Source organism: Hoplias malabaricus, chromosome 18, assembly GCF_029633855.1.
Source record: "Hoplias malabaricus isolate fHopMal1 chromosome 18, fHopMal1.hap1, whole genome shotgun sequence".
NCBI classification, from domain to species: Eukaryota; Metazoa; Chordata; class Actinopteri; order Characiformes; family Erythrinidae; genus Hoplias; species Hoplias malabaricus.
The window spans coordinates 26,344,623-26,366,335 of record NC_089817.1 but is presented as its reverse complement, the minus strand read 5'-3'; the positions used below and the strand labels follow the sequence as shown (position 1 = coordinate 26,366,335).

Genomic DNA, 21,713 nt, shown 5'->3' with positions numbered 1-21,713 from the left:
AGGTCTGAGGTAACAAAATGAAAGCCAACATTTTTTGGGCAGTGTGGAGTAGCCACAAAATGGTGGCACCTGGACGAGCGGCTGTGGGACAGCATGAGGCAGCAGCAGCTGTTGCTGTTTGTCTTGGTCCTCCAGCACCTGGATGAAGGTTGTTGTCTCCAAAGAAATCACAGATATTATATATATATATATATATATATATATATATATATATATATGAACATACAGGCTAGATTAGCGAATTAGCCAACTAGCTAATTTCTAGAATAATCCTAGAAATATTATTGCTAGCTGGATAGATAGCTATAATGCTAGGTAATTATATGCATAGTGTACTCCTGAATTTTTCCTACAGTATGTTAGGCTCAATCTTAGGTTTGGTTTGGCTTCTTAATGAAAACCTTTTTCCGGAGGAACTTTATGGCTTTTGTCCTTTCAGTGCTTGTGCATATATTTTGGTGTTTGGAACGCTTACCAAACATACAAACATTAATCCAAGACAACTCAACTCAATTTTATGGCTAACCCAAGTCAGAAAACATGGGATTCAACAAGCCGCTCTGATCTGGCTGCCCTTTTTTTGTTTTTTTTTTCCATTTATTTATTCACTAAGTGTGATCGCTTATTCCTGGAGGGGGCGCCAGTCTTTCGCAGGCGACACACACTCACACATTCATAGGTATGGACATGTATATGTAGCCAATCCACCTACAAACCTGTTTTTGGACTGTGGGAGGAAACCCATGTGGATACTGGGAGATCACTGGCTGCTTTTTTGCTGTTAGAAATACACATTTTAGATCTGTACCACCCTTTGTTTGAGTATTTTCCCCTCATAATGACCATGCTTTGACCAGACATTTCCTTAAGACCCAAGAGCAGTGTTCACTTTCTGTGAAAATGTGTAGATTTTGGTTCTTTTATAGCGTTGTTTTTAAATACATTGTTGAATGCGTTTATTTTTAAGAGTGTACCAAAAAGAGATAAAAATATTGTGAATTAGAATTAATTCATCACAGTCTGAAATGGCTTATCTGAGCAGAATAAGTCTACGGACATGTCTTTGCCAGACACAGGGGAAACTTATCTGCCTCTCTGCTATCAGAAGCCATTGGTAACTGGTCCAGGACACAATAATAATGGTTTTATAATATTCCATTATAACATATAAGGGCGCAGGGAAGGAGAGTCAGCACTATGGGTCTTTCCGCTCTGTGGAAGTGATGAAGGCCAGTGTTTTGTGGGCAGTGTAAGAGGAGGTGGGCAATGGACCGGGCAGTGTTGAGGGTGAGCGCTGGGATTGACGCTCGAGGGAACGGTAGGCTGAAGGAGAGAGAGAGCGGCCTTGGAGGGCCACACTGGAGCCCAGAGGCGAGTTGGAAGTTCTGGGGGCTCGGCTCAGTGAGGACGTGGAGGAGCAAGCCGTTTGAGTCCGGCTGTTGTAGCCGTATGCAGCGCTGCTCATGAGGAACTCTCGGGAGCCATAGGCTGGTGGTGTGGGGCCTCGAGACGGAGGCTCGGGTGGTAGGCTTCTCCTTCCGGGTGTGTCATAGAGGCAAAGAGCGTCCTGCATCATGGGCTGAAGCTGCTGCTGCTGTTTGTCGCGTTCCTCGAGTTCTTGTATGGAGCCCATGAGGCCTTTCGGGAGGTTGTCGTAGCGCACCGGTGAGGACTCGCGGTGCTGTGGTGATTGTCTGTTTGCGGCCATGAAAACAGGGCTGCAAGCACGGGGGGATGGATGCTGGGGGTCAGCTGGACCCCTGCTTGGGTCCATGGGGAGAAAGGGAGCACGGTAAACCAGAGGAAAAGCTCCCCGTTGGGTAAGATCAGATGGCCCAAGGAGGCTGTCGTATGAAAGGCTACCAGCACGTCCACTCATGACACTCTGCGCTTGACGGGGAGCCAGCGATTCGGTACGCTGACCAATCAGGTGGGACCGATCCCCTCGATGGTGGGCATGCTTCAGGCTGAGCGACCGGGAGTTGAGGGTGAGCGAGTTCAACGGCAGTGTGCCGGACTGCAGGAGAGAGTGAGCCGAGAGAGGAGGTTGCTTCTCCAGCTGATCCAGGCTGGATTCGGGGGACTGGTCCTGGGATCTACTGATCACATGGAGATACGGGTTCTCCCTTCTCCTCATCTGAATGAACAAACATGAAAGTGCAGTCACTGCAGAAATATGGACATCCTGGGCCTTGTTTACATGTGTTGTTGATTTCTTAAGAATTGTCTGATAGGGAATTATCTTAAACGTTCAGCACTTCTCCGTGGTTCTGAGGCTTACACAGATTCATTACGCGCAAAGCAGGAATACACCCTGTACAAGGCCTGCTGCATTATATACAACACAAAATAGTAATTTGCATTGTAATGTGCACTAGTGTGTTCTCGGTAAAGAAAGTGTGCTTGTTCTCACTTGGAAAATCAAAACACTGACCCCTGAAAAACAAAACATTTACTATGGGAGCATGTAATTTGACCAAAGGCACTCGAATTTTGCATATAACTGCAGGGTACCTTGACAACAACTCAAATTGCATGTTTTAAAGCTGTAGTTTGGTGACATTCAAATCTACAGAATTTTCCATGTTCTTACAGGAATCAGTCAAACAAAATGTGTTGCCCAAACACACCGATCAAAAACACACACTTTACGTTTTCTATACTCACTTGATCCCTGGGAATCTGGTAATGCATTCTGGAAGGTGACTCTATAATCGGACCTATTTTGCTCACGTTCAGGCCAGTTCTGGAGTGCAGTAAGCTCTCTGAGAAAGACAAGATATTAACAGTTAAGAAAAAAAAAATTCCAAATCTAATAGAAATTTAAATATTATAAGTTCATTCATTCATTCTCTGTAACCCTTATCCAGTTCAGGGTCGCGGTGGGTCCAGAGCCTACCTGGAATCATTGGGCGCAAGGCAGGAATACACCCTGGAGGGGGCGCCAGTCCTTCACAGGGCAACACAGACACACACACACATTTACTCACACACTCACACCTACGGACACTTTTGAGTCGCCAATCCACCTACCAACGTGTGTTTTTGGACTGTGGGAGCAAACCGGAGCACCTGGAGGAAACCCACGCAGACACAGGGAGAACACACCACATTCCTCACAGACAGTCACCCGGAGGAAACTCACGCGGACACAGGGAGAACACACCACACTCCTCACAGACAGTCACCCGGAGCGGGAATTGAACCCACAACCTCAAGGCCCCTGGAGCTGTGTGACTGCGACACTACCTGCTGCACCACCGTGCCGCAAAATATTATAAGTGCTATACTGTACTTTTATCGTTCATTAATGTTCTGTAACTGTTCAAGGTGTGTTCAGATCCTACCCGGAATAACTGGGTGCAAGACAGGAACACACCAGTTCATCACTGGCTATAACACACTCACACACACACACACACACACACACACACACACACACACATACTTATAGACACATGGCTAATCCAACTAGCAACGTGTGTTTTTGAACTATGTGAGGAAAACGAGAGCATGTGGAAGAAACCCTTGCAGACACAGGGAAAACACAGCCAAACTCCCCACAGACAGTGATCTGAGGCAGGCACTGAACCCACAACCCCAAGACCCTGGCGCTGTGCAGAGCACAAAACTACAATAGATCACTGATGAAACATTTAAGGTACAATAGTGACACGAACGCCCACCTTCCAGCGCAGCCAGGTGGCTCTTGAGCAGAACAGGGTCAGGCTTAGGGGGCAGAGGGGGTGGAGTGTTTGGCCTTTTAGGCTCAGGAACGTCCAGCACTCCTGGGGACTGCCTCTGTCAGGAGATAAACAAGTAAAATATGAATGTACCCATTACAAGTGGCGGAGAATTAAATGGGGCTGCGCGACTCTAGTTAAGGCACCATCAAAGACACCCTGATATCTGCCTCCTGCCGTTAGAAAGGAAACAAAGGCTGCTACACAGACAGTTCATTTGCACGACACATTCATATCCCTTGATTAAAATCTTAAAATAGGCTCTTCACGAGCCCATAAGGTATAATTTGAGAAGACATAAAGAGAGAGGTGGTACACTCCTGTTAGATTAGGAGCTGGATTGCTCAGAGCTAAAGTCTGGCTGACTGTGGTAGTCATACTCTATGACATTACTGTATTATACGATATTAAATAACCACTCGCAACTTGGGAGGGGCTTTTTTCCTACCTTTATGACAAGCGTTTTCTTTTGGATCCCATTGTCTGCAGCTTTTAAAGGGGACATTTTGAGAGACTCTGGTTTTTGGAATGGGGGCTGTACACAGACAGGTCGTCTCTTTCCGATCTTACCAATGTATCTGAAAATGAAGAGCAAAGATGTGATGTGGCTTTAGCAAGACAACAAACAAATATAGATTTTTTAAAACAGTAATAATTTGAAACCATTTTTGCAAGAGTGTTATTTTCAGCCATTAGTCACTGCCTTTATAATCAACACACTTTATATTTATTTTAAATTTAACCTAAAAGCACAGATCCAAACACCCAAGTGCAACAACATCACACGCATGTTGGCGTTAAGTGGCGTTAAGTGGCAGAATGCGAGCCTCAAATAATGTCATCCTCTAGGCTAAAATAACAGTTAAGTACATTTTAAATTACAACTTTAAATCACAGTATGGGTCAAAATAATTGCACTCAGCCCTGTTTAGAAATGTAGGCTCTAATGAATTCTGTAGGAATATGCAGTATAGAAACACAAGCAGGTCTGTCACCTTGGAGTGATTGGACTGCACAGGACAAACTCCACATTGCCACAGCAACCTCGAGTGAAGGGGTTGACGCCCCCTTGGAACTTTCCAGTCACCTGTAAGGAAGGAGGTACGCAATATTCATTCATTCATTCATTATCTGTAACCGCTGATCCAGTTCAGGGTCACGGTGGGTCCAGAGCCTACCTGGAATCACTGGGCGCAAGGCAGGAATACACCCTGGAGGGGGCGCCAGTCCTTCACAGGGCAACACACACACACACACCTACAGACACTTTTGAGTCGCCAATCCACCTACCAACGTGTGTTTTTGGACTGTGGGAGGAAACCAGAGCACTCGGAGGAAACCCACACGGACACAGACAGTCACCTGGAGGAAACCCACGCAGACACAGAGAGAACACACCACACTCCTCACAGACAGTTACCCGGAGGAAACCCACACAGACACAGGGAGAACACACCACACTCCTCACAGACAGTCACCCGGAGGAAACCCACATAGACACAGAGAGAACACACCACACTCCTCACAGACAGTCACCCGGAGGAAACCCACGCAGACACAGGGAGAACACACCACACTCCTCACAGACAGTCACCCGGAGCGGGATTCGAACCCACAACCTCCAGGCCCCTGGAGCTGTGTAACTGCGACACTACCTGCTGCACCACCGTGCCACCCTAGGTACGCAATAATTATGGTCAAATATCTTTTAGCAGGTGATTTATGAAGCTTTATTAAGAATCATGGACGGATGAATTTGGACTTGTATCTCTAAGATCTCAATTTCAAAAATGATACTTACAACAGATATTTAGCGCCATAGTGATTTAGCTCTAATAAGTTATTTAGGATCTCACCTGTTCATTTGTGGTTCGTCCTCTTGCCACCAGCACTAGATGGAAGCAAGCCAAACCAATGACAGGGATGAAGAAAAGGCCCGACACACTCATAACAGCCAGGCTGAGCCATTGCAGTCAAGGAGCAGTGCTCTTACAGAGATACTCGTGCCAATGCTAATGCTGCTATTGATGAATGAAAGGTTGGATAGTGTCATGGACAACACCGTGAATAGAAAATGAGAGGCCAATGTAAAAATGTAAAAGACTTCTACCACCATCAGTTGGACTACAATTGTTCACAAGAGTGCCCCTAAATATATAATAGTAATTTATGAAAGGTAACATATCTTATTAACCCTTTAAGACCATCATAGTGTTATCACTCAATGCTGTGAGGTATCAACAGTATTAACACATAATATATTCTTACACAGATTAACTTGATTAGTTTGGTTGAAGTATCCCTCAAATAAAATGACAGTAAGCTACGTACTAATCCCAGACTGTTTCCAGGCGTGTAGGGATGGAGATATAAATCCAAAGCTATGAACTTCACTGCTCACAGAGATGTTACCATTTACTACGGTGAACCAAAACTGTGTAATGTGCACTTAATGCTGTACTTTTAGAGGCAAATTGTGTGAAATCAGCTCTTGGAATAGATTTCCATTGTTTGGAACCAGAATACAGAGAGTGATCAAGTTTGCTCTTTCTGTATGTAGTCACTAATTTGTATGGAGTATAGGTTAAGGATACGTGACAGCTGCAGGTAACGCCCACAGGTCCTCCAGGTGCTCCAACACGTACAGCAGACCTCCAGAGAAAACCGCCACCATGTGCACGGTGAGAGACAGCAGGAAAAGGAAGAAGAAGCGGTAATTTCGTCTTCCGATGCAGTTGTTCACCCATGGGCAGTGATGGTCAAAGTCCTGAGAGTTGTAAATTCACTGTCGATTATTTATCACAGGCAATTAATCCACATATAAATTAAATTCGTTCTTATTTTAATTAATGTTACTACAATGTATATTCATCAAAAGATGCTGTAAGTACAGTACAGGGCCTGACTAACAAGAACAACATGGTGCAAAAACATTAAAACGTGCAAAGATTGCAATAACCATTATTAACAGATATCATTTAATATTTATTTTAATTCAATTTTTGTTCAGGAAAGACTCTCAATTCTTTATTGTCACATTTTTAAGACTCAAATAAACACAATTAAAAATTATACCCAGCAAATTTTCCAGTGTTGAAATCGTACATTCGTTAACACTCTCAATGTTAATTTAACACTAATGAATTTGCTGTGTATAATATTGGAAATATGGAAATAATACATTTTATAAAATGTTCAAAACAAATGAAGTGGACATATGATGTTAACTACTACTTCTTTTTTGTTTTTAAATGTCCTAAAAAAGGTAAAATTGCTAATGATAAAGATACCGATAAATTTGCAGGTCAATAATATCACGCAATATTATTGGCCAACTGATATATCAGGTCGGTCCTAACACTGAGAAGGATATAAATATGAATTGAACACTGTTATAACTCTTATATTATGTTTATACACTTTTCTAACTGTATCTGCAGGGAGCTCGTGTTCTGCTACAGGGAAACACCGGCTCAGAGAACTTTTAAACAGCAGGATTTTTTTTCTCATTAGAGAATTGAAAGAATGGCAGACAGTGCATAATACTCTGTTGGCCGCCTAAATACGGCTGACTGTATGCAGATTTCATCTAAGAGGAGACAAAACCATCGGGCAAAGGGGATTAACCTGCTTTTTCATTACGCCTCTCTCTCAACCCCCCCCCCCGCCTCTCCCAGACACATATGAATGCACAAACACACACTCTCCAACCCCCACCCAGCCCTCACTCACCTCCACACAGTGGTCACATACACTACAGTGGGAGCAGCGTGGAGGTCTGTAGAAGTGGCAGGAGGCGCACCACTTCATCCGGACCTGGATGCCCCGCACCTCCACGTTCTTATAGAGAGGAGCTCGGAAATCATCGTCCTTGTCTTCATCCTCATTAGCTACAACATATATATTAAAATTACACTGACATATTAATCTTCTGGGAAGAATAATGAAAATATGTCATAATCTAACAACAAAAACATTAAAAAAAACTATATATAGAGAGAGAGTTCAGCTGCTATAAGATGCACCCATTGTGAACGCAGAAACCTTTAATATTCAGAGAGTACTTCACAACAAGCCAATCGGACTGTTAATATTGGTTATGTAATTTACTGTGACACTTCTGCCCTCCATATGGTAAACTAGCTTTGCTTTTCTACTGCATGGTACCTACACTCTTCTACTTGACTCAACCGCTTTTTGCTTTTCCATTAGCAAATGTGCTACCTGGTACATCATGGTTCCAACGAGCAGAGTAGGAACTAAAACTTGAGGTGTAAACCTTGCTTGGTGAATGGCCAGAAAAACCTATCAACAACGACAAAAAGCCGACATCCAGTTGGCTAAAAGTGATTACATTTGGTGTTTTTTTTTTTTTTTTTGGGAAAATTAAACCATACTGTTTTGAAGAGGGGCGGCATGGTGGCGCAGCAGGTTAGTGTCACAGTCACACAGCTCCAGGGGCCTGGAGGTTGTGGGTTCGATTCCCGCTCCGGGTGACTGTCTGTGAGGAGTGTGGTGTGTTTTCCCTGTGTCTGCGTGGGTTTCCTCCGGGTGACTTTCTGTGAGGAGTGTGGTGTGTTCTCCCTGTGTCTGCGTGGGTTTCCTCCGGGTGACTGTCTGTGAGGAGTTTGATGTGTTCTCCCTGTGTCTGCATGCGTTCCTCCAGGTGCTCCGGTTTCCTCCCACAGTCCAAAAAACACACGTTGGTAGGTGGATTGGCAACTCAAAAGTGTCCGTAGGTGTGAGTGTGTGTGTGTGTTGCCCTGTGAAGGACTGGCGCCCCCTCCAGGGTGTATTCCTGCCTTGCGCCCAATGATTCCAGGTAGGCTCTGGACCCACCGCGACCCTGAACTGGATAAGAGTTACAGATAATGAATGAAATGTTTTGAAGAGGTTAAAACACTCCTTGTATTGGTGGCAGACGAAAGCCTGATCTGTCTGAACTGATGTGCGGAATATGTGTTCGATCCCAAAAACACACCAAAAATCTTGGGGTCCGTGTTAGTGACATCATCATTTTCATTTCAGAGGGGAGCTGTGGTAATGGAAGTCTAACCCGGTACCAAAAAGCAAGTAGAGCCGAGCAGAGTCAAGCAGTGTAGGTGCAGTGGAAACCACCGTAAGATTCAGTACCCATCTTAAGCAGGAATATGACATTGACATTATAAGTCTGTCTTGATAGAAGTGTCTGAAGTATGAACAATCGCACATTCAGTAGAAAATTTGAAAACAGACCACAATTCCTCAATAAGAGTGTTTCAGCATTTCAGACATGGCTGTAATAAACGTAACAGGACTGACCCCTTGGGAGCACGCCAGCATCCATGAATGTTGCCATGGTGAAATTGGCCATGACAAAGAGGAAGGTGATGGCGACGCATGGTGGGAAAGCAAGAGACATGTTCTCAGCCAGCCAAGGACACCTGCGAGACACGGGGGACAAAGGAGAGGTCAGATACCATGTTTACAGCTACAGCCCAGCATTCCTCAACGTTTACTGCAGTTCAGATGTGTGTAGTGACCGTCTAAGGCCAAGCCTGAATGTGCTGCTTCAGCATTCTTCAGAAAATGGAACTTTTTATTCAGTCCCTTAGAAGTCCTTTTGATCAGATGATGTTGAAAGATTTCAAGCCGCACTGGCCTGTCTAACTAAGACTTTTCATCTACCCTTATAGCCTGTGGGTACAATATAGCTTCACACTATCAAGATGAAAGTGTGGATAAAGCCCAAAAAAAAAAAAAAAATGAGATTAGTCGGGGGTGAGGGGTGGGAGGGTTGATTCAAATCCACAGACGGAGATTAAATGGAAAGGTAATCATGTTTCCTCTGGACAACTGATGGGGCTGTAGATCAGACACACACTCATTCAGCTGTCAGACAAATTTGGATTGTATTGGTCGGCTCTTCTGTATTGATTCTTAAATGAAAGGCTGGGGATGCACTGATCATGATTTGTTGATTGGCCAGGTCTCTACAGCAAACTGCCCGATGGACGCTTTTGCCCATTTCATTAGCCTTGTTTTCTCTAAAGCAGAGCTCAAAGAGTGTGGGCTCGATGAACATGACGTATATCAGCATTTTCTATAACGCAAAGCTTCAATATAATTTACATTAGCTTCTTTTTAATGGAACAAACTGGTATGTTTTGAAAAGCATTAGATTTACAGATGGGTTCTGCAGCCTTGAAAACTGTTACCTCTACAAGGCCATTACTGTTGAGAGGTGTGTGCATCATTATGATGTGCAATATTAATCATAAATATCTGGGTAGATTTCCATTCCACCGGTGGAACGGCCACACAAGGGACCGTGTGGCGTTAACAGAGACCAGCTCTTGATTAACCTTGTTAGACATTATTAAACTGAGGAAGAATGACGTCTAACGGTGAGTGTTTAGCTCAGAAGCTAACAGTTTAGTAGCATGAAGCTTCAGCTTTAATTTAAAACGCAATTCAGTGAAGTACTGTCAGTTAAAAATGTGGTGTAAAATCAAGCCATCCACTGCGAGGCTACTTCTACAGTCCATCATCGACCAGCATCTTTTTTTTTAATATTAGTGCAGGTTGTCTGCGCTGTAGTAAAACATCTATTACGGAAACGTCTTCAAATGTTTTGATGTTATATTTTTGCGATTACGCAATGCTCCACTTCCATTTTATAGACCCAAATTAATCCCATTAAGCGCCAGTCTGGACACCATTTCAACCAGCACAGAGGTCAGTGGCCTCGTCCTGGGTCCGGCTCCATGTGGCTGGTGTCTCCAGTAATGAGGGTCAGGGGGAGGGGCTGGGTGGAGAGGCTCTCCCTAAAGGAATGCGTGTGCTGCCTCGCCAGCTGCAGTCCCATAATCCCCAGATTACGGAATCAGGATCACGAACCATCGGCCGCTTATCAGCAACCTCCGGGAATCCGTATGCAAAAACCTCCCGTGACACCAGCCAAGAAATCGAATGCGTTTCTTCTTTAAACAGAGGAATAAAACTTGGTGACAAAACTCCATAAAAGCCATAATTGCATCACAATACCCATATGTCAACAATGTGCTCAAATCGAGGGGAATCATTTTCTCCAAAGGCCTCTCCTCTAAGGATTAAATTGTTCCTGGCATCTGGGGAACGAGCAGAATGAGACGATACTGGAGCCCGTGAATCCTCATAAATGCTGAAATCTGACTAATGTTGTTTATGTCTCTGGACGTTATTTATTGCAGCGGCTTGGGTTCGCAAGTACGTAAACAATGACACGGTGCCAAAGACTTCCTTCTACTCCAAGAGGCTTATAAAAAGCTATTGATTCCCAATTAGAGTGGGTCCAATCACTTTCTGAGAAAGTATTTTCACATCATTTCTGGCAAATACACAATGTGTGCAGCATCAAAGGCCTGGCTTTATTTCACACACACTGTGTGTCCAAATGTTTGTAGACAGAAGCAGCTGAATATGAGCATAAGTTCAGTTTGCCGAGTACCAAGTATCAATAAGAATTTGCCATTTTGGGTTCTCTGGAGCGAAGGAGCACCATCCAACCGTTCAGTCCTCGTCCTCATCCTCACTAATGAACGCATGAGGAGCTTTTACAACAGCGAAGTGACTAAACTACCTCTCAGTAGTCTTAGTTTCAGTCGAAATGGTGGATAAGCAGCCCTCCGTGTGATGGATTACTGCATTAAAAATACCCATCCCATCCTAGACGACAACAAAGTACATTACTCATGCTATATGGGTCACTCCATGAACAGGAGGTGCCTTTCAGTAGAAAACTCATGAGGACAAAGCCCCTTTCCCTTTAAGAACCTGATTTCTTTTCAAAGGGATTACTCCGGATGCCTCCACAAGACCTGACCAACATTGATTTCTGGCCATCTGGAGCACAGGGAGAGTTCATTACACTGCAGCCCACACAGACAAGCTCCAATTCCTAATGAAACTGCCAAGCACTTCTAAATCTGAGCTCTCGATGCTGTTAGTGTGAACGCCTGAGCAGAAAGGCCTATCGTGAATATGTATCCGTCACGTACTAATGACTTATATAATGTTCTAATGTAAGTCTGTGCATCCTCAAAAATGCTTCTGATGCACGCGTTATTACAACAGATCTGAACCTTCAACCCCCACGTGGTTGGGTGTCAGCCACAACATTGCTATGTATTTATATAAATAAATACGTAAATGCTGTTTCCCCCTTACGCTCAAATAGAGCCTATAGATGCCTGACATATCCGAGGTCTAAACTGAGTTCGTGAATAGTGGGAACTACCAGAGGTTTATTAATAAATAACAAGAGAAATAATAGACTCGTAAAAATGATTATCTTTTAATGTATAAGCTGCATATTGTCAGTGTCCAAAGACAAAATTTCTCCAATGTCTTTCCCATTTTCATTAGGAATGCACCAATAGAAATGCTCCAAAATTACTTTTTAAAAGTATTTTACATTGACTTCCACTGAAAGGATATCAGACAGGACTTAAAGCTTTCAGCAGCTTATGACTTAAATCTGGCCCCAAAATATATGCTGTAATTAAAACATTAAATTGAAAATCACCCCCACACTCGTTTTTGTCCCATGTGCTCAAATATGCAGTCAAAAATATTAAACAAATTTAGCTTTAATCATTCATTCATCAGTTGTAATCACTTCATCCTGTTCATGGCGACAGCAGTGGGCACATGGCATTAAAGCACTACAGACATGGCAGGGCACTCACCCACTCCCAGCTTTGGAAGTTTCACCCCCACCACTCAGCTGAGAGGGAACCTGAGCACCTGGAGGGCACCAGAATAACACCGCAATCTCCTCACCGACAGCGACCAAAGGTGAGGATCAGACAAGGACGATGAGATCCCGCGGCTATGTGGCAGCGACGCCACCCGTGGTGCCACCGCGATGCCCCGTGGCCGGGAATGAAATTGAAAAGTTAACAGTGAAAAGAAAGTCCTAGCTTCACTTCAGCTTTGCTTCTTCTTCGGGAAAACGTTTAATACGTGATAAAACTAAAAAAGAAAATACAATCGTTTGTTTTTGTTTTCCACAGCTATACGCTGCATTTCTATGGAGTGAATTTTGTGTCAAAGTTCTACGAAAGAAAATAAATAAATAAATAAATAAATAAATAAATATGCAAGGAAAAATTCTTAAAATCAAGAACAAAACGTACACGAATTAAAAACAAAGATATATTGAACGTTTATTTTAAAAGATACTTACTTACTTTTAATACTCTTTGATGTCATTTAATACTCATTATCCTTTGAGTTTAGCAAGTCTTTGCTTGTATTGTTTTCAGTCTTTTTTCTTCTGGAATCTCTCTTTGCTTCTGCTTTTTTTTTTTTGCTTCTGAGTTTTGGAACACATTTCACAGGTGGGAGGGTCTTAGAAGAAGGTGTTAACCTCGGATCTCCATTGGTTGATGATTCTGAACCAACATGTACTTCTGTAACCTCCTCTGGGACCAAGCCACGCCCACACCGTCAGATTTATTTATGCTTTTGTAGAATTTTGACCCAAAATTCATTCCATACATATCCAATAAATCTGATAAGCCACAGGAAGCAAAGACTACAGTTGTGTTTACTGCTTGAAAGCCTCAAGTGTCAAAATAAAAGGACAAAAGAAAAAAAAAGCAGGAGTGTCATCCGCTGCTGATACATATCTTGCACTTTCTCCGTTCTCATTTTCAACTTCATAGACATAAATATGATAATGAGCAGTAGGCGGGGCTAACCCCTTGAAGCTCCTTAAAAGCTCCTTGAATGTAATGGAATTCAGTCATTCCTACAAACTGCTTGACGTATAGTCTTTATTCTTGTTTATATTTCACCTTTCTGAAACATCAGAGGACTTTCAAGAGTAGGTTATGATCCGAGTCAAGTCTCAAACGTACAATTAAACACTTTCAAACCGTCAAACCATTCGAATAATTGCCAGGAGAAAGTCTCTGTTGTCATCGCACCATGAGTGTAAGTGGCAGTCGCTCCAAGCTCAATAAACATCAATAAGTTTCACAGGAACTGGGTCTCACAGTCAAATGAGATCAAGTTAGAGCTTTTTCACCAAAACTTCAGATACTACACTGACAATGGGGATATTGTGTAGATATGAGCCTTTAAAAAGCTCCTCCAGGTTAAATCAAGTGTTTATTCAAGACGACATGTTGTTTATATGCTGGAAGACGTCCGCACGAAATAAGAAGGCAATGTTCCTGGGTGAGCATTTCAGCTTTTAAACTGCTGTCTCAAATCATGGATATACAGAGTGAGTGTTTCTTACATCATAAATCCAAGTAACCAATCCTGTCCATTTGCATAACATGGCTTTTGAACTGCAGAGTGGTAACTAGAGATAAGAGTCAGGGGGAGGGCTGGACAATAATTCAACATCAATATATAATCGCACTATAAAATGTTTCAATAACAATGTGATTTTTAAACACATTTTCAAAGTGTTTTTGTGTGATGGTGATGTCATGTTACTTTCAGTTCTTGGCCGTTTTTAAGAGAAGAATTATAACAGAAAGAGCAGGTAAATGTGAAAGTGAGAGAGGCTATTTAGTGAAGTTGCTGTGGGTGTTGTGTAGGGCTGTGCCATATTGTATCATTCACAATAATATCATTTTTAAAACAATAAAAAAATCCATATCATGATATTAATGAGATTCAGACTTGTTTATGTAATTACATCATGCAGTTACCCATAATATGGCATACGTCCTTTACATGAGTCATTAAGCCACAGTGAAGAACGCTGGAAAGTGGCCCTGAGGTGGAGTAATTTCCATGGGAGGATACCGGAGCACCCAGAGAAAACCCACGCAGACACAAGGAGAACACACCACACTCCTCACAGACAGTCACCCGGAGAAAATCCACGCAGACACAGGGAGAACACACCACACTCCTCACAGACAGTCACCCGGAGGAAACCCACACAGACACAGGGAGAACACACCACACTCCTCACAGACAGTCACCCGGAGGAAACCCACACAGACACAGGGAGAACACACCACACTCCTCACAGACAGTCACCCGGAGGAAACCCACGTGGACACAGGGAGAACACACCACACTCCTCACAGACAGTCACCCGGAGGAAACCCACGCAGACACAGAGAGAACACACCACACTCCTCACAGACAGTCACCCGGAGAAAACCCACGCAGACACAGAGAGAACACACCACACTCTTCACAGACAGTCACCCGGAGGAAACCCACGCAGACACAGGGAGAACACACCACACTCCTCACAGACAGTCACCCAGAGGAAACCCACACAGACACAGGGAGAACACACCACACTCCTCACAGACAGTCACCCGGAGCGGGACTCAAACCCACAATCTCCAGGTCCCTGGAGCTGTGTGACTGCGACACTAACCTGCTTCGCTCACCCCTAGTGTTGTGATATTGATATCAGAATTATATCGTATTGAATGAAATTAAGAAATATATTATGATATATATAGCTCTAGTGAGGGGTCAACTGCATATTGTTTAAATTATTTTAAAGAGCAATCGCTAAAGTTTATCCCCCACATCAGACAGTATACTGACACCTAAGGGCCTGGATGTGCCTGAATTTCTTTACAGACTCTGAATGAACCAGTTTAATAAAGCAATATGATTCATTTTAAAGCATATGTATTGCACTTGTAAATGTAAAAATTGTGTTCATACATTTTCTTTTTGCTATTGTTGGTGGTAAAAAAAAAAAAGCCTTATTGATCCCTTAAATTGGACGCTCAACGCAGTGTGTGGGAAAGACATTCTGCTGTTAACTCAAGCCTCTCTCCTCTGGCTGGAAGACACTCTGGAGAAATATTATGATGGCAATCGCAAACACTGTGGTGCTGAACTGTTTAAAGATTGCAGTCCTATCGTTCATCAAGATTAAACACAGATCCATTTTATATAGTTCCATTATATTTATATATGTACCGTTCACTGAAATCAGTTCAGCAGATAAATGAGACTTTAGTGAGATAAGATTCTTGCACCGCAGAGGGACTATTAAGAGCAGCTACATTTCTAAGCAAAGAAAAGCTGTCAGGTCCAACATTAATTCTTCATGTTGTAAGACTGATGGTTGCACCCAAAGAGCAGATGGACTCCAGTGCTCTCAGTGGCTGTATTGGCACTGCCACTAGGCAATCTATCTCAATGGCAAGCCCCTGAGATTAATATCATAAATAAGCCCCTTTTAAAACCTTGCCTTACATCAGCTTGCCACTGCAGGCTGGAAAGCAGCTGTGCGCTTCAGTAATGCCGCAGTGTGAGCGCACCTGCAGATGGATAGGAAGCTTCTGAAAGGGAAAAAAATAAATTCCTTAGCTGGCAAAGCCTCCAGGAAACACTGAACAATGAGGTTTATAAGAATAATTAGCTGTACACCGTTTAGCCAAAGCACTGTGTCTTTCTGTCAGCTTCACTGACCATACACGAGCACTCTGTAGTTCTAAAATTAAAAGATGTAAATTAATAACTGCACTTTAAACTTTGGTTAGGACCCCAACAAAACAGCTGGTACGTGCTGGTACGAGTGGATGAGACACAGCAGTGCTCCTGGAGTTTTTAAAACCCTCGGTGTCACTTCTAGGCTGAGCATAACCAACCAGGCAAAAATATCCAGCCAACAGCGTGTCCTGTGTACACTGATGAAGGACTAGAGGACGACCATGACACACTGTGCAACGAGAGATAAACTACTGTCTCTGACTTTACATCTACAAGGTGGACCAACAAGGTAGGTGTGTCCAAAGGAGTGGACAGTGAGTGGGCACAGTATAAAAGCTTCAGCAGCACTGCTGTGTCTGATCCACTGCTACCACCACAAAACACCACCACCATGTCAGTGTCCCGGCAGCACTGAGAACGAAACAAGGAGGTAATTTAAAGTTATGGCTCATTGGACTGGATATGTACACTGTCTTATATGAAGTAGACTACATTATTGACAGAATTCAAGCTTTGTAACAGCTGCTACTACCAAAGCTATTGAACACTCAGTTGTCCATTTTGTAAATACAAGTCAAGAGAGCTTACATAATTGCATGCATATTTAGCCACGTTTGATCATGGCCAAAATCTTGTGGATATTCCTTCTAATGAGTGAATTCTCCATAGAAAAGCACTGACCAATTGAACTGAAATATCCTGGAGAAGCCACATACCGGCCTAAGGACTCCACACTCAGTGCCAAGTGTGGGCTACAAGAGTTTAAATGCCCCCTAGAGCACTGGCGTCTGAGTAGTGGAGCTACTTTAGGACTGTGGTAGTGTTTGTGGTCAGTAGTGGCATAGTTCTAATCCTGTAACCTTCTGTAACCGACTCATCCTGGTTAGGGATACTGTGGGTCCCGGAGCTTATCGCTGGCGAATCACTGGAGTTAGGCAGGAACACGCCCTGAAGACGGCACCAGGGCATCCCTCACACACACTCAGTCAATCACAACCTCACACCTATGGACGGTTTCACACACAATCCTCTTACCAACATGTGTTTTTGGACTGTGGAAACTGCAGCACCCAGAGGAAACCCACTCAGACACAGGGAAAACACTAATAATGTTACAAATGAAGGCAAACGTGGTGCTACAATTCTAGCCCTAAGGCTCTTATACGTGTAACAACATGAGCATAAAACAAAAATTACGCAACAACCTTAATCCACAGAACGGTCTTGTCTGATCTACGCCAGCGGAGTCTGGCAGCAATATTGTACAATTAACTGGTCCTTGATTGTTTTGTTCCTAGTGATCATTGTTCAGTGTTTTATTGCAGCTCTAATCAGAGCCACACAAGGCTCCTGAAGATTTAATGAACTGAATCCAGCATGTAAATTCAGAATTTGGAGCTGTGGATCCACGTTCTCTGAAGCACCGTTTGCTACTTTCAGGAGTTCCCTGTTGTAGTGGAAAAACAGCCATAGCTGCAGCAAGAGGAGGCCCACTATTTTGAAACACCTGATTTCATGAGAAATATTGGATGAGCAGATGATCTCAGCTCTCAGGGCATTCACTATTTGATTCCCTGTTATATTCCCTCCAGATGGGAATGCACAAATCCTAATCCCCAGTTTCCCATCTGCTGGAGCCGATCAACCAATATCCAGCAGTGTTTGCGGGTACCTTACCAAAACTGGGACAAATATGGCAGGAAAGATCAGAGAGCAGTGGATTCAACACGGCAGCTTCATCCCATCTACCCACTCACATAGCACCAATATCATCTGGACTGAAGACTAGGGTTGGTCCACTGAAGGGTTTTCCTTATTAACTGCTGTTGGCCTGTCCCTATGTCAGTCATACATAAATCAAACAGAAGCCTCATATCAAGTCTTCCAGTAATTAGTGTGCCCAGCCTGGACACTGCTGGGGACATCCAAAGTCCAGTCTTAGGTGTTTGTTGCATATTCTGCTTCATGTGATCCAATCACTCCCAAATCTGAAGCTAGAGTGAAGGCTTTAAGTGCTGTTCATCTGACGAGTGTCAGGTTGTGGTGGTTTACCAGGTCTGGCACGGCTGTTAGGTCTCTACACTGGTTTACATTGTGACTGTCTCCTCAGAAATAACTCCTGACAAATTAATAACTTGGACTTAAAGGCTAAGCACCACTTAAGGGACCTCCATGAATATTTCACATTATTTTAGTTACTGACATATATAAGTATGAATTAAAATGAAAATAGCTGCTTAATTTGCTTTAAAACTGACAATTTTATTAAATTGACGGAAAAACCCGAGCTCGCTACGGAAATTCTTGAACGCGACCGTGACGTCACTGGTGGACAACAGCTGAACAACGCCACGGTAAAACACCGTTATGACTGACTGTTATGACAGTATCTAGCTAAATAGCCAACATTATTCATGACAATAGCCTAGCAATAAGCTAAACTCAAATGTAGAGGTACCGTTATTCTTGTAAATGTGATCGAAGTCGAACTCGAATTCCTCCGACACTATAAACCTCCGTAATGCAGCTACGTAGCCGAGTATAATCTGAGACACCGAGTTTAGCGAGTCAAGCTAACGTTAACTAACACCAACTAAAACAGGCGAAGTGAGTGTCCTTACCCTGTTTACCTCCATGTTACAGAGGCTCTTGAACACTTTTCGTTGGTGTCCTTACATGCCCATATTGTTGGAAAAGCGCCAATGAAATGAGCTACAGATAACGGAGTGAGAGGATGATCCTTTCCAAAGTGCCCGTTTAAAGTTGAGAAATGTAGTCCATTTTCTGGATATTTTGGGATCTTTGGGCCATTTGTGCACAGATGTCCCACTGTACATTGAATGATTGCAGCCAAAAACAACACACCTTTTCGTCATTTTGCATTAAATTAAGTGCAGCTTCTAGAGTTGTTGTCCACCATCTACGTCACAGGCAAGACGCCTATTAGAGTTTCCCAACACCGTTGGGGGGGGGGGGGACCAACGGTCTTTTAAACCTTATTCCTTCAATTAGTAAGAAATAACGTGTTTTCTGACTCTCAATAAACACAAGTTAGGAACTCAAATTCCACTGTATTTATTTGTTTGACACTTTCATATCGCTGGTGCTGAGCCTTTAAAGGCAGTTTTGACTGGACGTTAAAGTAAATAAAAGGCAGTCTATAAACGTTGTGGAGTAATGTTAACATCAGTGCTTTGTTAACTAAAGTTTTTATGTCCAAAAAGTTTTTCCTTTTCAAGTAAAGCTAAATAACACATAAAAAAATAAGACTAATAATTCTTACCCTTTTCCAAAAGTTACATAGTGTAGTTTCTGTCATGCTGAGCCCACAGTAGCAAAGACAGAGGGCCTATTCTCCCTACGACAGGTTAGTGAAGCACCACAATGACTTTGAAGCTGTAATTTCAAGGAAAAATACTACCTAGAGTTCCACTGAAGTTTCAAAGTGGAAATGCACAGCCAAGATTAGATCAATATGTGGCTTTTAATAAGTCACTTTTTATAAAACCTTGTTCAACTGATTGATTGTGATGTCTGTAAACTAGTATCTCATGACCAGACAGCAATAAAAGTTTAGTTTTCTAAGCGCTGACTGTGCTAGGGCTGGCCATGACTTCTAGAGAACCTTCTACAGAAGGCTATGGTAGAAAGCAGATGTTGTTTTGCACATACCTAGCTTCACTCAAACACATATCTAACTGGTTTACGCCTCGTAAAGCATCCAGGGCTCCATCTCTGATGAAGGGGGAAGGTGGATGTTTGCTGGTTATTACACATTAGATACAAACATGTTGAGAAAAAGATTACACTGCTCACGATGAAATACGTGACATACACAAATCACAACAGGTGAGAATCAGGACAGGATGCAAAAGATTGGGTACCTCAAAGAAGTTTTCTTGAGTTTCTAAGTGAAAATAAGTCAAAACACATTCTCTACAGGCCACATATTTGAATATGGCAGTGTTGTACTAATTTTAGGAGGATGTTTTTATTGTTCTTAGCATACCTGCTTTAAATACAAGGGAAAATAGAAAAAAACACAACTGAATTGTGCATAATACTGTATTTGGCCATGGTTTGAGCACATATTTAGCAAATAAACACACACAACAAGTGAATTAATGCGTTCTCTGTAGAGTATGAGGACTTGTATTAATTTTAAAAATGTACACAAGTGTATTTAAAAGTGGGGGTCCCAACATGTGCTCAGACTCTTATCTCTGAGGTAAACTGACGAGGGAAGTAGGGAACTTACGTGAAGACGAAGAAGCCGGTGGAGGCGGCGGAGAGCAGCGCTGCGGTGATGGAGACGGGGATAAACGCTGCGGCTGAAAGCCTTTGCGAGGAGCCGCTGGGCATTCTGCCTCTGTTTCAGGCCAAAAAAACCCCGCAAACTCTGCGCCTTCACCGCATACACCTCGGCGCATGCTCCCGCAGCCGAGGAAGGTCCGTAAACACCGAGGAGGGCCGAGGAGAACCGGACACAAACACAGCTTGGACCCCACTGCTCTCACCGTAAATACATCCACTTTCCTGAGGGGGGAAACACCGGGGGCGTGGAATAGTGTCCGAAGGGGGCGTGGTTTGTACAAAGGGGCGTGGTATATATTGAGGTAGGCGTGGTTTGTGACCGATTGAGGCGTGGCACCACGAGCACCCACCAACCACAAATCAGAAGTGATTAAGCGGTTTAGGGTTTTACTGGAAAAATACGTTGGCTCGGTCTCAATACTCACTAAGCTGACTTGATATTGCTGCCTATATAAGGAGCTGTGAAAATACTGCTATATAATGATTTTAATTAAAATAGACACTTTATAAAACAGATAATTGATAGTGTCCATCTATTCAACCAAAATATTTGAATTTGAGTGTTTCAAATTAGAAAATCTGTCTACTGGTAAATACAGTATTTTGGTGGCCTTCATAATTTCAATATTTCTAAAAGGATTTGAAGGGAGCAACGAATTCCACTGAAATATAAAATGAAAATGGGCGCCAACCTAAGCTCTTTATGCCCAATATGTCAGGCATCAGCTATCAGCTAAAGTCCCAACGCAATAAGCCCCAATATACACATTTCTGTATATTGTGTATTCAAAAACACAGCTCTAATTAAATCTAATATGCAGATATATGTCATTGCATATTCATTTTTTAAATCCTTAAAGTCAAAGCTGATCTGCAGAAAGTGCAGCTCCCTCTGGTGGTCTACATAATAAACTGCAAGACTGCAGTAAACGTCACACCTTTGTTTCAATGATAAACACCCATCTCAATGCAACTGGTAATTAACCCTTACCGCCAAGCATAGGGTTCTATACACTCTCAAAACACACACATTAACAGATACATATAAATATTGTCACTGCATTTGCCCTACATTGTTAAACGTTTGTGGACACCTGCTCATCAAAGTTTTCTTTTGAATGTATTAAGAGGTTGTTTGTTCCAGGAAAGTATGGATTCACTCTAAATGTTTGAACATTTGTGTGAGGGCTCATTTGGATT

The 21,713-nt window shown here is 42.9% G+C and overlaps 1 protein-coding gene across 2 annotated transcripts; it reads right to left on the bottom strand.

Annotated features, from left to right (window-relative positions):
* Positions 1 to 234: 234 nt before the first annotated feature.
* zdhhc8a (zinc finger DHHC-type palmitoyltransferase 8a) lies at positions 235 to 20,708 on the bottom strand. 2 transcript variants are annotated; one of them, XM_066651421.1, is made up of 10 exons: positions 20,458 to 20,693; positions 9,045 to 9,166; positions 7,476 to 7,633; positions 6,338 to 6,510; positions 5,600 to 5,702; positions 4,739 to 4,830; positions 4,192 to 4,321; positions 3,687 to 3,801; positions 2,668 to 2,765; positions 235 to 2,137 (listed from the first exon to the last, which is right to left on the bottom strand). In XM_066651421.1, the coding sequence occupies exons 1-10, from the start codon at positions 20,559 to 20,561 to the stop codon at positions 1,196 to 1,198; spliced, it is 2,037 nt and encodes a 678-aa protein (XP_066507518.1). In that variant the 5' UTR covers positions 20,562 to 20,693; the 3' UTR covers positions 235 to 1,195. The 2 variants fall into 2 exon arrangements, with proteins under 2 accessions (XP_066507518.1, XP_066507519.1); XM_066651422.1 differs by lacking the exon at positions 9,045 to 9,166 and having other exon boundaries at positions 20,458 to 20,708.
* Between the last annotated feature and the right edge of the window lie 1,005 nt (positions 20,709 to 21,713).

Coding starts and splice junctions, on each gene's coding strand:
- zdhhc8a (XM_066651421.1), bottom strand. CDS start 20,561: ATGCCCAGCGGCTCCTCGCAAAGGCTTTCAGCCGCAGCGTTTATCCCC. Junction 9,167..20,457: donor ACCGGCTTCTTCGTCTTCAC/GTAAGTTCCCTA, acceptor CGTGTCTCGCAG/GTGTCCTTGGCTGGCTGAGA. Junction 7,634..9,044: donor TGCTGGCGTGCTCCCAAGGG/GTCAGTCCTGTT, acceptor TATATGTTGTAG/CTAATGAGGATGAAGACAAG.